General features: G+C 34.9%; 1 protein-coding gene across 1 annotated transcript; it reads left to right on the plus strand.

Moving 5' to 3' along the window:
* Positions 1 to 366: 366 nt before the first annotated feature.
* Positions 367 to 15,292, plus strand: LOC308421171 (cysteine-rich secretory protein 1-like; the record flags this gene model as incomplete). The annotated part of the gene is made up of 7 exons (XM_080917460.1): positions 367 to 438; positions 4,636 to 4,752; positions 5,845 to 5,932; positions 8,037 to 8,182; positions 11,556 to 11,650; positions 13,726 to 13,814; positions 15,165 to 15,292. 7 exons carry the CDS (start codon positions 367 to 369, stop codon positions 15,290 to 15,292), a joined length of 735 nt encoding a protein of 244 aa, XP_080773586.1.
* Positions 15,293 to 15,658: the final 366 nt, after the last annotated feature.

The raw sequence follows: 15,658 nt of genomic DNA on the forward strand, positions 1-15,658 counted from the left end.
TAACTAGAACTCAGACATAGGATTTACCCAGGTTTTTAAAAACACCAGAACTTGACAGGAAGGATATGACGAATTCTCACTTTTAATCAGAAGAAGTGTTCAGATGAATATATTTATTATGGTGTAGGAAACACCTCTCCAGAAAAGGCTTAGTCATACCATGCTAGTGCCTGTCATGGTACTAACCAGAAGCTATTGATATTCTTGGACACAGAAAGAATTGCTAGGCAACTAGAACTTGACAAGCAGGCTTATATAGATTTCAGTGTGTCAAGGAAAAGTAGAACATTCATAGATGTGTTACTCAGAATCCCATGTACTAAACATCATAATGTTTGTCTTTGTTCTCTTCCTTATTGTCTAGCCATGGCATTACTGCTAGTGCTGCTGTTCCTGTCTGCTCTACTGCCCCCATCCCATCTTCAAGATGGTAGCGAGGTATGGGTATCGCTTAGTATCTTCTAATACAATTTAGGCAGCTAAGAAGGCTATGCTTGTAAGCCAATAGATCACGCTTCACAGTTTGAAAAGACCAGAGTGTGTAGTAAGTTACAAAGTGTTCAATGATAGTTCAAAGCAGTTGGTGTTATTTTAAAGCTATGGCAAATGAACTTGTAGCTGTAAAGGTAAATTTTAAGCAATGGCTAATGTTTTCATGTACCCTGCTGTGCTACCTCCTGCTACTCTCCCTAGTGGTCTCTCTGCCTCCATGACTAGCCCCATGCCTCAGCCACCCTCTTGCATATCTCTGATGCAGACTCTGCTCCCATACCCTGTATCTGCCCCCTGTGGCTATTGTCACAATTCCCAGTAGCTATGTAAAATCAAATATCTCGAGGCTCTTAATTTATCAGTTAGATTTTTAACATTAAATTTTCACTCCACAAAATATCCACACAAGATGCTGATTGATATTCATACAAACTGCCCACCTACATAAGACAAATTTTTCTTTAATAGTCCATCTCTTATAAGATACTTAAAGCCACATCGGGGTAGGTCATCCTTCTCTTCTTCCATCTACTCTTCTTCTCTTTCTTGTATCTTTCCCACCTTTCAAAAATAGTTTGTGACTGCCTTCATTTTGCTGCCTAATCACAGTCCTTATCTCATTTTGTGCCTGTTCTCACCTGCCTATAGACATCAACTACATGTAACCTTAATTACAAGTGAATGTTAAACATTGTTAGGTTGGTGAAATTAAAATGGTTTGCGTCATGCAATATCTAAATGAGCAGGCATACATTCATTGCACAAAATAGATATTAAAGAAAAGGCTGGAGACAAATATATCATAATATATTTTTATCAAGAATAATTAAATATTATTTTTGCTATATAATTTAAATATAATATTGATATTAATTTAAAATAGCATTTTCTTTTTAATGTGGTCTAGAAATTAAAAGTACCATGATATTTGAATTATATTTTATTGGATTTTTCATGTCCCTGGGTTTATCTCATGACAGTTTCTGTTCCAAAATTGTTATTATTTTATTTAATTCATTTCACTGTGGTCCCCACAGAAAATTCATATTATGTTCTAAATAGCACAACTTCATCGTCTATATTTCTATATCTCATTTTCATAGATACTGTATAAAAGATTGTTCATTTTCAGTTTTGCAAGTTTGCTAGAGTATAACTAGAGATGATACTAAAAAGCACTTTCCTAGAATGTATAAGTTCCTGGAATTGATCCTTAGCAACATATGTACATGTGTGCTTGCATACACAAACACACACACACACATACTTACACACATACACACACATACTCACACACACACACATACACACACATACATACTCACACACATATACACACACACATACACACACATACTCACACACACACATACACACACATACATACTCACACACACACATATACACACACACATACACACACATACTCACACACACATACATACACACACACATACTCACATACACACACATACTCACACACACATACACACACACACATACTCACATACACACACATACTAACACACATAAACACACATACACACACATACTCACACACACACATACACACACACATACACACACATACATGCTCACACACACCCACACACACATACACACACACTCACATCGAATTGTTAAATATGTCAAAAGTATGTCTACCATGCAAACAATAAAGATGTACATGAGCCAAATATTAATTATTTATATTACTTATAATATTTATAAAATTCCAGGTGAGGCTTAGTCATCTTTTTAAATGACAAGAGTCTGTAGCACTGACTAGAAAAGATAATCCCTATCTGGCCAGAAAGCTGCTAAAAGTTAAAAGCACTGAAGACTGCTGTAATCCTCATGTTCTTCTCTGGCCTGGGCATTAGAGACAACTGGAATTCATCAAGAATAGGGAGTGCCAATAACTGGATAAACCTGTTTTAGAATATCAATTATCTGGTTTTCTTGTTACCATAATCAAGTTAGTACTCTAGACACTGTTTATTATCTAGGTGTTCATTCGAGTTGTTTGTATACCCAGGTTCTTTTCTAAAATGATGAGTTTTATAGCACCTCTGAAACATCTAGTCTTCCTCTCTTTTTCTCTGACCCCTGGCTTCTCCTTTTGGTATATTGGTATCTCTTCAGTAAATTTTAAGCTACAAATAGCAGAACAATTCAGAGTTCTCTTTGATAAACGACTGTTTCTTTGAGAGTTATGAAGAACTGATTTCCCTGTCACTCATTTCTGTCCCCTGTCTTAACTGTCCTGTTGTCATTATTAGGTCATACTGCTTATCCAATAAAAACTCTTTAACAAGTCTTTATTCTCGTGTCTTCATGCTTCTAGTATCTCTTTAGAAAACAAACGAAAAAAAATACAGATTAAGTTAAGATTTTCTTAGAATATAATTCACAGTTCTGGTTTTTCCCCTGAACCTCATTACCTAGAATGATCTAGCGGTTTTATTTCATATGTCTAAATATGTAAATGCATATATAAATAAATATACATGCACATTCAAATATTGCAGTATAGGTTTTCTTGGTCTCATTTTTATTTTTTGTCTGCTTTGATTTGTGTTGTAGTGTGGTCATAGACTATCATTATTGTTGAGGAACACTTTCCATTCATAAGCAGAATAAATCCTTCAGTGAAAAAAAACAAAAGAAAACAGAAACCTGTTGTCTTGTGGAGTGGTTAGTTACCTAGGAAGGTGGAATAAAAAGCAGTGAACAAGAGTGGCTTTCACAGAAATCATACGTTATGTCTTTCAAAAGGTAACAACCTTAAGTAGGGTGTTAAGGTTATAATGGAATACTGAAGGATATATTACTTCATGGATAAGCACATTTACGGCTCTTGCAAGGTATGCTTTGGTTTCTATTACCTACCTCGTTGGCTTACATCCACCTGTAACTCCAAATCCAAGGGATCTGCTACCCTCTTCAGGCCTCTTCAGGCACTGTGCCCTTCTACCCAAATATATACACTTTATTAAAAACAAATTATTTTATAAAATGATGCCCTTTCCTTAATAAGTTAACATTGTTCTTTTACCTTGTAATACAATATGAGGATTTTTAAGCAATGACTTAAAAATGTACATTCTTTCTGCCTTATAATCCCTTGGCTCTTAGCCATGAGAAATTCCTTGGCTCAAGGCATCTATTAGAGCATTCAGAACATAAATCCACAGCTAGGCATTTAGCAAATACTGGCAATACAGTATGTTTAAATCTATGCATGCAATGTCTGCAGAACTTGAGGGAACAGCACTGTAGAAAAGAAAAACAACTTATCCTAACAGTAACATGAAATGTATGTCAGGGTCTTTCCATTCATAATTAATCCACCACATCTGGCTCTACAGTATTTTTTTAAAAAGGATATGAAGTATGCATCTATCAGCAAGGGGTTCTATATCTCTGCCAAGTTATGTAATATCACTCTACCCACCGGTCCCACACAAACACAAAAACATAAAACTAAATATCAGTCTCTGAGTTAACAAAAAGTTTTTTTATGTTCACTGAATTATAAATCTAGCAATACTTAAACCTTTCCAAGAACCCATTGCCTACAAATTGACATGAATATTATATTAGTTAAAATTCTTTGAAGTAATTAAAAAATCATATTACATATAAAATCATCTTGGTGTAATAGATAATTAAATGCACACACAGTGTCTAGACCTCCATATTCTCACAAGCATCCAAACTCCTTTTCAGAGGTTGGCTATCTTACTCAAAGATCTATAATAAATTGTATTTTTTTCTTAATATACTTAATACTCCCTTGCTATAGCCTAATTTTGTGGGATGACTTAAGGTTCTCTACCATGCATGAATATAATTTTCTTTAAAAATATTGACATTTATATCCTCAAAAGAGGTTTGTTTTGTTTTTCTTTTTTTTTACTTTTAATTGAAATACCACAAGTTCATTTATTATTTTTCAAATTTCTGTTTAAAATGTTAGTGATGAAAAGTAACAGATGTTCTTAACGTTTAGTTTCAAGGTCAACGACTAATATTGTCTGAACACTTTAATAATGATCATGATTCCCCTTTGCCATCATCTTCACCATTTTATGTAACATTACCATACACTAATGTGACTTTTATTTTATTTCCCTTTAGAATAATGAGCTTGAGAATTTGTCAACCATTAATATATCAGTTCAAGAAGAGATTGTAAACAAGCACAATGAATTGAGACGAATGGTTTATCCATCTGGGAGCGACTTACTAAAAATGGTGAGCACTTCTATTAGGACAGTGCATTTGGAGAGCTTTGCTCGGAGGCTGCTGAGAGCACCTGGCTTCTCTTATATGGTTTAAGGGGATCTGGCTGTATTTTAGCATCGATATAAAATATATTTATTATTTTGTCTATGTGCATGAGTATCTCTGTATATGTGTGTGTCTATATATTATGACATGCATGTAAGATTAGTTTTTTCTCTGTGTGTTTTCAGCCATAATATGATTAGAATGTATTAAATTCTAATATGAACAGAATTTATTAAATTTCTTGATCACAGTGATTTATTGGTGTTATGGAGCTATATCAATTACAGTTGCAAAACAAAAAATGAAACTTCTGACTTTGCTCTTTAGAAACAAGGCACTCTGCTATTGCCTCTCTCTTTTAATCAGGATAATTCTACTTTATGACTGTACATCTAAATAGTTTTCTGTCTTGAATCCAGATCCAAAGTCTATATTTCTTTTAAATTCTTTCAACCTGTAAAATGAAAATAAAATTTATGAGGCAAGTTTGTACTGGTGCTTCCCCATAGTTAGTGCTACATGTAGTACGGCAGTAGTGGAAATCCTTTATGGTCACTGTTGTGATTTCAGTAAGTCGTTAGTCCATTAAATGTTTTAGCATTTCTGTCAATCTTGGCAAGGTAAACTACATGTATTTTTTTTGAAAGAGAAGAAAGCATAAATAAACATGAGGAACTTTATATATAGGCTAGGAAACTACCAAGCAGACCTTGACAGGTGTCAAAGTGCCATGGAATGTGTGGGAAGAGGAAGGGAATAGAACATGTATGACATGAAAGGTAGGCTGTGGGTGAGAGGGCATGGGAGGATGAGCAGAATCAGGAACATGTGTGGTAAAGCATGATAAATAGGTTATTATTAATGTCTCAATGAAAGTTGATAATATGTATGCTAATTTAGATATATAATATATTCTATAGTGATGACTAAAGTCATATGGTGCCTGCATCAATCTTGCAATTATATAAGGCAGTTCTACCTGCCTTCCTCCAAAGGTATTGTGCCATTGAGGTTTGCATTATTATATAGCTATCATTTTTTCCTTTTTCTCCTTAGGAATGGAACAGAGATGCTCAAGTGATTGCTCAGGAATGGGCAAACAAGTGCATGTTCAGCCACAGTCCTATAGAATTCAGGACAATCAGTATGTACACTCAAAATCACTTATGTGTGAATGAAAGTAACACAGGAGGGTCCAGTTTCTGGTCTGGGCAAACAAAACTTTGCGAAGTAAACACCTATTCTGATACTGCCTTTTAAAAATGATAAATATCTTTTGGATCAGGATGGCTCAGAAAGGCTCCATTGTATGGTTATTGGGTGTTTTATATTTTTTTACAAACTGTCTTCCTTAATGTGTCTTTAGTGAAACAAGGTAGGGATCATCTATTTCTCTCCTTTAAAGATTAAAACAGTTTTCTGGACAAAACTAATTTCTAATTAAAGAAATATGAAATTAGAATCTCTTTTTAATTTTATCCCATTATTTTTATTTATATGTATATGTGTCTTGTGTATCTATGCACATGCACAGGAGCGTGCCTCTAGAGATTGGTGGAAGGCATTGGATTTTTGGGAGCTGAAGCTACAGAGGTTGTAACCTATTCCATATGGATGCTACAAGTTGAATTCTAGTCTGCTACATTAATAGGATATGCTCTTAATTGTTGAGCCACTTTTCCACTGTTTTGTAATTAAAATTTTTAAATTTTTATCATTTAAGCCAGTATCTTACCCCTTTTTGGTTTATTGTTCTCCTTTTGTTTTTATATTGCTTGTTTGTTGTTTGTTTTGAGTCAGGGATTCTCTCTGTCCTCCTCTTTGTTCTGTAACACATTCAGTAGACTAGGCTAGCCTTCAATTCATAAATATCTGCCAGCCTCTGCTTCCAGAGTGCTGGGATTAAACCCATATACCACCATGACTGGCTGGAATACCTGATCTTATGATGTGTTTTTTTATGTTTTAAATATATTTTAATTGAAAATATATTTAATCTGATTAACTAATTCTTCATTTATCTCAAGAAATATGAAACCTCTGCATTACTTTTCATTACTTCCTTTATTATTTTTGGTTGAGTGGGATACAAGTCTCACTGTATAGTCCAGGATGTCTTCAAATACATATACAAGTACAAATATAGTCTTTCAACTTCAGCTTCCTATATACTGGATTTGTATGAGTGTGTTTAAGCCAACAATGTGTATGTGCCAAACTTCGTCTTCAGTTTTGATGACAGCATCTTATGTACACTCTGGGTGACTGAAAATTAGATTATGTTAAAAATAAGTTATGTGACATAATTTTCACTTTGGATATATAGAAATTATGGGAAAATAAATAAATAAACTATGAGAAGTAATATTTCTTGAAACATTAGAAATGGTAATCTTTGGATGAATTTGAAGACAATAATTTAATCATCTTTTTTCAAGAATGTAATACTAAGCTATTGTTATTTTAATAATATAATGGTTAAAAAGCTTATTTGGTGTGCTTTAACATTCAGTTAAAGTTTAAAATAATTTTGAATTTGCAGAGATCAAGAAAAATACTAACCTATTTATTGGGTGTTAAATGTTGGTTTCCCATCATGCTTGGAATAATATTTAGCTCATGAAATTTTAATTTTCTAATGAAAGCATTATGTGTAAACTTTAAAATTATTGTTTCTTCTGTTCTTGATTGCTTTGTACTTGTAGTTTTAAAGTATTGCCTATAAAAACACTTACATAAAACATTAATGCTAAATATGTAAATTTTCACATAAAAAACCTCTATAGAACAGGAGAGAAATTAAGTCTTTTCTAAGAATGCAAATCAATATTTGTTACATATGAGGCACACATACACACACAAATACACTCTCCACCACATACACAAACATATATTCACATAGGTATGGGGAATTGAGTGTGTCAGTCAATCAATCCAAGGAGAGAAGCTACTGAGGAAAAGACTTCTGTATATATACCCTTCATGTGGTATTCAGTCTACAGTTGAATACCTGTAGCTACTGTTCAGATGAGTAATAAAGTCTGAAGCATGCCTCTTATGAAATAATCAAAAGTAGCTGAGAGCAATGTCTTTAAAGAACGGGAATTCTGCATTGTGTAGCCCCTGTCATGCCCCGTACCTCCCTATCCCTCCCCCACCCTCTGTGTGTGTGTGTGTGTGTGTGCACATGCCTATGTGTTCTTTTTTCTTTCCTGCTGCCTTAATGAGTGGTCTATTTCTCCCCATAGATTTAAGATGTGGTGAGAATTTGTTCATGGCTGATTACCCTGCATCATGGTCCTCTGTAATCCAAGACTGGTATGATGAAACCAAGGATTTTACATTTGGTGTAGGCCCAAATGATCGTGGTAGTCCAGTTGGACATTATACTCAGGTAAGAAAAAAATATTCTTTCTCTAAATGAGAGACAAAAAAAAGTGTTTTGAATTACTTGATCAGGGTTGTACATTAGCTCTGTGTGGCTCCTGAAGAAGAATGGGAACAGTCTTTCTGAAGTTTTCTTTCCAGACTCCCTGATAGCTAACTTCCAGACAAATGAAGTGACTGATTTCACAGGAAATACCCGATTGTGCCTCAATCCTGGCAGCTGTCAACTAGGGTCTAGCAAAGCTAAGAGAGAAATCAAACTGCTGTAGGGATGCTGAAGGGCTGATTGGAGAGAAGGTCCAGGTGTCAAAGACAATTATCATAGTCAAAGATTTTTCGATCTGATAAAATAAAATGAGGAAAAGCAAATTGGAGGGGAAAGAGTTGATTTGCCTTACTCTGTTCATCAACAAATGAAGTGAGGACAGGAAGTCAGCCAGGCAGGAACCTGGAGCTGATGCAGATGCGTGGAGAGATGTTACTTACTTGTACTCTTTCTATACCTTGCGAAGACCATTTTCTTAAAAAATCAAGGACCACCAACCCTGGGATGACTCTACCTATCATAGGCTGGGCAGTTCCTCACTGATCAGTAACTATGCCTTATATCTAGATCTCAGGGAGGCATTTTCTCACCTGAGGGTCCTTCTTCTCTGATGACCTTGCCAAGTTGCTGCAAAACAAAAACAGAAACAAAACAAAACAACAACAAAAAATAAAAAAACAGTGCCACTGTCCCTCTGTCAAGTTGACATACAAGCACATAAATCACTTTGAAGCCACAAACTTTCCTTTCTTATTCATCCCCAAGATACATTAAAACATAAGTAACTTAAACAGTCCAACAGTCTTTACAAATTCAAAAGCACTAAAGTTTCAATCTCACACAAATCTTCAATATCTCTAAAATTTCAAAATTTCTTCTAAAAATTAAGTCTTTCAGTTGTGTATGCCAATAAACAATCAAAATTAATGAAATGCATTTATTAAGACAAAAGAGGCAACACACGGTCACATTCTGAATCATAAAACACCTCAACCCCAACAGTATAAATAACTCAGTGTCCGGTGTCTGGGATCCACACATGCTCTTCTCAGTTTCTCTAAATGGTTTAGATCATCTCTCCAACTCTGTCCTTGGAGACACACACAGCTTGTCTTCTAGGCTCCAGCTGGCTCCACTTTATTGACGTTGCTGTTATTGGTGGTGGTTCCATGATGCTTATGTTTCCAAAGCGCTGAGGCCTCCTGCTACTAATGGGCTGCACTTTCAGCAATAACCTCTTAAAAGCTTTCTTCCTGGTACCAATCATTATATTCGTTGCATGACCCCTTCAGTCCCAGGCTTTCAACTGCCACTGAGGCTGCTCCTTCATAAATGGCCTCTTTTGGCATCTTAGACTGCCAACTTTCAGATATTCTCCATGTCCCTTTCATGCCGTCAAAATGAGTACCATTTGTGTGATTCTTTTACACTAAAGAGTCCAGCTGCCAACCAAAGGCACAACCTTGGCCACATCTGAAGCGCAGCTTCTCGGTGTTCTCAGAAAACACTTCCCAGCATATTTTACCTCAGTAATGCTATTCTTTTAATCGCATCCCCAGCTAACCGAAATTAGTGGTCCCTGAATCACAATGGTTTACTTTAGTAGTTGTGGTATCTTTTTAATGATAGCTGATTTTTCAGCTCTAGTGAACCAGTACCACAGTATCTTAACGCAAAATAGAAAATGGCCCTAATAGAATCTTTAATCTTTATTTTGAAATTCCACACACCAGGCCTCCCTCTTTTGTACTGTTCAACACTCTTATCTTCAAAACTCCAAAATCTTCCCACAGATGTCTTAATATACCACAGATCTCTTAATATATATACAATGGCTCTTCTAGCTCAAAGTTCTAAAGCCCTTCCACAATCCTCCCAAAAACCTGGTCAAGTGTGCCACAGAAATACCCACTATGGCAGTACCAAAATTCTCCCTCTCTCTCTCTCTCTCTCTCTCTCTCTCTCTCTCTCTCTCTCTCTCTCTCTCTCTCTCTCTCATTTATATTTGAGATTCTAAAAGGATGTGCCTCAAGGGACACTGGAATCTCTTCCGCATTTACAATGCATTTATGGTTGCGTGATGAATAGTTATAACATATTAGACATTACTATGACCTGATAATTGTTTATGCATTTGTGGTTGTACAAGGGCTAGTCTTATCTTATTAGGCATCATTATCCCCTAGTTATCTTTTTCATAAAATATAATTTTGTCAAAATGACAAGGGGTGAATTATGATGGATATTCTTGGTTGCCAACTTGACTATATCTGGAATGAACTACAACCACAACTGGACACACACCCGTTGTCTGGATCTGGATGCAGAAAGACAAAGGATCTTGAAGTTATAAGAAACAAGCTTTTGATACAGATCTTGAGGAGGGATGACTCACACTTTTGATCTGTATCAACACACACCTTTAATCCAGATATTGAGTCACACCTTTAATCTGGGCCATACCTTCTATTGAAGGCCTATTGAAGGGCAATGAAAGAAGGGTTTATTTATTCTTCACATGCTTATACTTTCTTGTCTTATACTGGAGCCTACTTATTTAGGATTCCAGCTTATACAAAAGACCAGCTGAAATATACAGCCTTGTAACAACTACTAGATTGTTTTGACTTTCCATTTACATCTGGTTATTATGTGGTTAGTTAAATTTTAGTCTATGAGTTATTCCAATACAAGCATTTACTATATACAATGTCTAGGAAATATATATGATTACTTAGCAGTAGCCTTCTGCAGAGTTGACCAACAGAGTTTGTAAGTCAGTCATGATCCCTGCCCAACTTGGAAGAAAGAAGCTCATGGCTATGTGTTAGCATCCAACTGAAAACTTCTTCTGTGATTCTGGGACAAACTCATGGTCACTTTGATGGTTAACTGGGAATTGACCTGATATCCAGGTTAACCTTTTGCAGAATACTGTCACGTGACTGGAAGGTAGGAAGCAGAGATATTGTATGTATCACCAGGGTTCTCTTGGCATTCCTGGCTTCCTTGATGTTTTTCATTTTGACATGAAGATAATTGGCCTCAGCCCAGCCTTCTGTATCCTCATTATATCGGAAACTGTAAAAAATGCACTGGAAGAAGACCAGAAACTCTTAGAAGGGACTAAACTAGTTTTCAACCTGGCAAATCTCCTCTAGGTGTTTCCTGTAAGCTTTGCTGGAGTGGCTGACAAAGATCACGCCCTGAGTCAATAATTTAAGTATGTACAGAAGTTATATAGAAACAAAGATTCCAAAGGTGTTTTAATTTTACATTTTTTGTACTGCTTTTCTCTCTGATACATGTTCCATAATTATCTCTGGGTGTATAGGTTGTTTGGAACACAACTTTTCAAGTTGCATGTGGATTTGCTGTATGTCCTCAGAATCCAATGAAATACCTATATGTTTGCCACTATTGTCCTGCGTAAGTATATACTTTAGAGTCATTTTCAACAACATTTAATGCAGTTTAACATTTTAAATTATCGTAGCAGAAAAACAAATTGTATATATATGGAAAGAGAAATATAACCTTTTAAATACTTCCCATACTTAAAGCTTCTTATGCAAAGATCTTAAAATGACAAACTTATTAGTTCTATAAATAACATTAAAAAACTTTCCCCTTACACTTAAAATGAATTTTTTTCCCTATTCAGTTGTAGTTTTATAGAGCAATGTTGACGACAAATCATAGGGATTGTTAGAATCAAATTTTAGTTATTGCTATGTTTTATAGGTTACAAAGAAAACTGTTGATATTAGACCAGGGGTGACCATTAGTGAATAACACAGAATAGTGATTAAAGGGTTTCCGTTAAACTGATGCTACTTCTGATTATATAGACAGTTACCTCTTCTCATAATTTAATTATTTATCTTTTGAAAATTTTCATGTAGGAATACTGAATCTGTACAACATTCACTCTTCTCTCTCTTCTTGCCAATCATCTGACCCCATACTCCCTCTCAAATTCATTATTCCATACTTAAATGTTGTTATACACATACATACATATATGCATATATCCTAACACATATGTATATGTCTATCTATCTATCTATCTATCTATCTATCTATCTATCTATCTATCTATCTCCCTATCTATCTATCTATCTATCTATCTATCTATCTATCTATCTATACATCTATATATCTATCTATCTATGTATCTATTTATCTATCTATCTATGTATCTATTTATCTATCTATCTATGTGCATATTGTAACACAAGCACATAATGTCAAGGAGTCCATTTAGTGTTGCTCTTATGATTAAGTGTTTGTGGTTTACTCCTGTGGACTAGATAACCCATCATGAGTCTATACCATGGGGAAAACCGAGTCTCCCTTTTTCTACATCCATGATTATCCATAGCTCTTTATCCAGAGCAATATAGCCTTTTAGTTGCCCCCCACCAAGACTTGAAGATGAGATCCTATTGCTGAAAACATCATACACTTCAGACACAGGAGGTAGAAAAAATGTGGAGCTGATCTGGAAGGCTGCTTCCTGCAGACTAGCTCTCATATTACTAGAAGATGCTATTAATGTAAGCTGTCAAAAAAGAAAATAATAAATTTATCTTCCTGTAAAGTGATAACAATGATCATCCTAGTTGCAACTATTTTCCCAAAGCTTTACTTTTATGGATCTGTTTATGCAGGCACACACACACACACACACACACACACACACACACACCCATACACATGTCACCTTTGGTGCAATGAAGAATCTGACTTCTCTGTATTTTCACATGTCAATCAGTGAAGTGATATTTCTACTTAGGCACAGTTGAGCCACTATCAGAGTACTGCTATGTTTAGAGGATTTTCTTAGAAAACCTCTTAATTATTAACATCCTCACTTTTATAAGAGTAAAGTCGCATACTTTTCTGTTACCTTTAGACAATGCCCAAACTTCATAAGCACAGGGTCTTTCACAATTATTCAGTTAAGTTCTCAAAACTCAACCTGTCATCTTGGTGACCTGCTCTATATCATAGAATTTACAGCTTTTTTTTCCTGTACCTGCCTAACTGGTAAAAGTAGCTTTTACTCATAACCAATATCATGTATTAAACTTTCTTTGGCATTTTCTAGGTTTATCAAGAAATAAAGAGGGTGTTTAACATTGCAGTGTCTCTAGAATTTTTGACTCTTATTTACCATATTTTAGCTTCTCAGATTATGAGATAATGGTTGAGGCAAAAACTGAATGGATTCATTATCTTTTTGCTACACGTCTATATCTGAATATTCTTATAAAATGTTAGTTTTTGTTATGGTATAACTGATGTTTTTAACAACACAAGCACATATGTATATATAGTGTGGATGTGTACAAATTACTCAAATTATTCAAATATGGCTATATCTTCAAATCTATCTGTCTCTCAGTCTATCTATGTGTAATAATTTGTTGATATATGCAAGCATTAGTGTGTAAACAGAGAAAGTAAAAGCATCTGATAATTTGCATTTTGAATTTCAGTGGCAATAATTTAAGAAGGATATACAAACCTTACACAGTAGGAGCCCCCTGTGCCAGTTGTCCTGATCACTGTGAAGATGGGCTATGCAGTAAGTCTATTAACATACTAATATAATGACAAAATATGAAAATCTCCTTTAAGATTTAATAACATGACCTTACTTGCAAGAGACAAGAATGTACTTAATGCCATTTGAAAATTTTCATTAGTTCATGCATTCCTTTACATTCCAATCCCAGCCCCACTCCTCCTCCCTCACCGAGTGTCTCCCCACTCCTTCCTTCACCTCTGAGAAAGGGGATTGACCACCTGGCTATGAGCACATCATAGCACGTTAAGTCACTAAATCACAGCAGAACTAGGCATATCATCTCTCATTGAGGCTAAAGAAGGCACTCTAATTAGGAGAACTGGGAATGGCATCCACAAGCAAATAACACATAGCAGTAAGACCCCCTCCAGTAGTTGTGAAACCCATATAAAGACCAAGCTGCACATTTGGTACATATATTACTGTCATTTTTAATTAAGATTTTCTTTTGTTTAGGATGTGTGTACTTTTGACAGTGAAAAATGTAATATTTATAGAAACATTTTAAAAACATTTAAAATCAATGCACATTTGAAACTAGATTGTAATAGCTGCTGTTGGAGTCTATGAAATATATTTCTGAGGATGTAGTTTAATGAAATTTAAAGTGAAATTTCTTATCCTCAAGGTTAATAATATCTTAAGGTTGTCATTTTAAAATAAAAAAACAATACAGATTTTATTTGACCAATTGAGATTTTACCTGACCTCACTCGAGTACATGAGTTACTCCTTGTCGGAGCACCCCACTTGACGGAGCAGATAATACAAACAGCAATCCACAACAAATGTGAAGTATTTTCATAGAAAGATGCCACTAGGCACAGTTGATATAGAACATTTTAATGAAACTTGTTTTGCAGAGAATATTAAATTTCAAAAATACTTGCATAAGAGCCACCATATTAGTGAGGCTGTTTTCTAATGCTTATTTTTATTTAATGTTTATGAATATTTGGTTGCATTTATGTGCATGTATTTATGTGTACCACATTTGTGCTGGTTTACTCTGGAGACCAGAATCAGGCATTGGAACTAAATTTGCAGTTGGTATTAAGCCCCTCTCTGGATGGTGAAGACCAAAACCAGATTTTTCCTATGAATATCAAAGGTGCCTAATCAATAAGCCATTTTTATAGCAGTTATATAGTCCAGTTTCACAAAGAATCACTCAATTTATTTTTCTTTTGTGACGGAAGAAATCAATCAATTTCACAAAGCTGCAGTTTAAAAGCTATCCATCCATTTGCTCAGTCACCTTGTACCAGTTCATATAAGTTTTATTTTGTTTCTGTTAACAGAAGAAAATAATAATGAAGTAATGGAGATGTTTGTTCTTTGTTTCAGCCAATAGTTGTGGCTATGAAGATAAGTATTCTAACTGTTTAGATATGAAGAGGATGCTAACCTGTAAAGACCAAATGCTTAAAGACAGTTGCAAAGCCACATGCTACTGTGAAGACAAAATTCATTAAATCTCCAGTACACAAGATCAGGACCATTGTAAGGCCATGCCCTCTACTTAGGCTTATTACATCCCACTCAAGAAGTATAGATTTAGTACACTGAAATCATTCCAAATTGTATCTGTTTCTTTTTCTATTTCTCTCTATTTTGCAGAAATCATCTACTCCCAAATATTTTAAAGTAACAAAATAATACATTTGGACATTCACATAAAATCTGAGACACATTTATGGAGTCAAATATAGCCCACTATTATATGTTGTTTGTCTGTATGACTAAATTCACTAAAACTCTGGCTTGAAAATCATGTTCTCAGATCACAGTGGCATAGCAGAAATGACAGCATGTTATGTAATGGCTAATCATCTTTTCTT

This window comes from Micromys minutus (genome assembly GCF_963924665.1).
Source record: "Micromys minutus genome assembly, chromosome: 5".
In the NCBI taxonomy this organism is placed as follows: domain Eukaryota; kingdom Metazoa; phylum Chordata; class Mammalia; order Rodentia; family Muridae; genus Micromys; species Micromys minutus.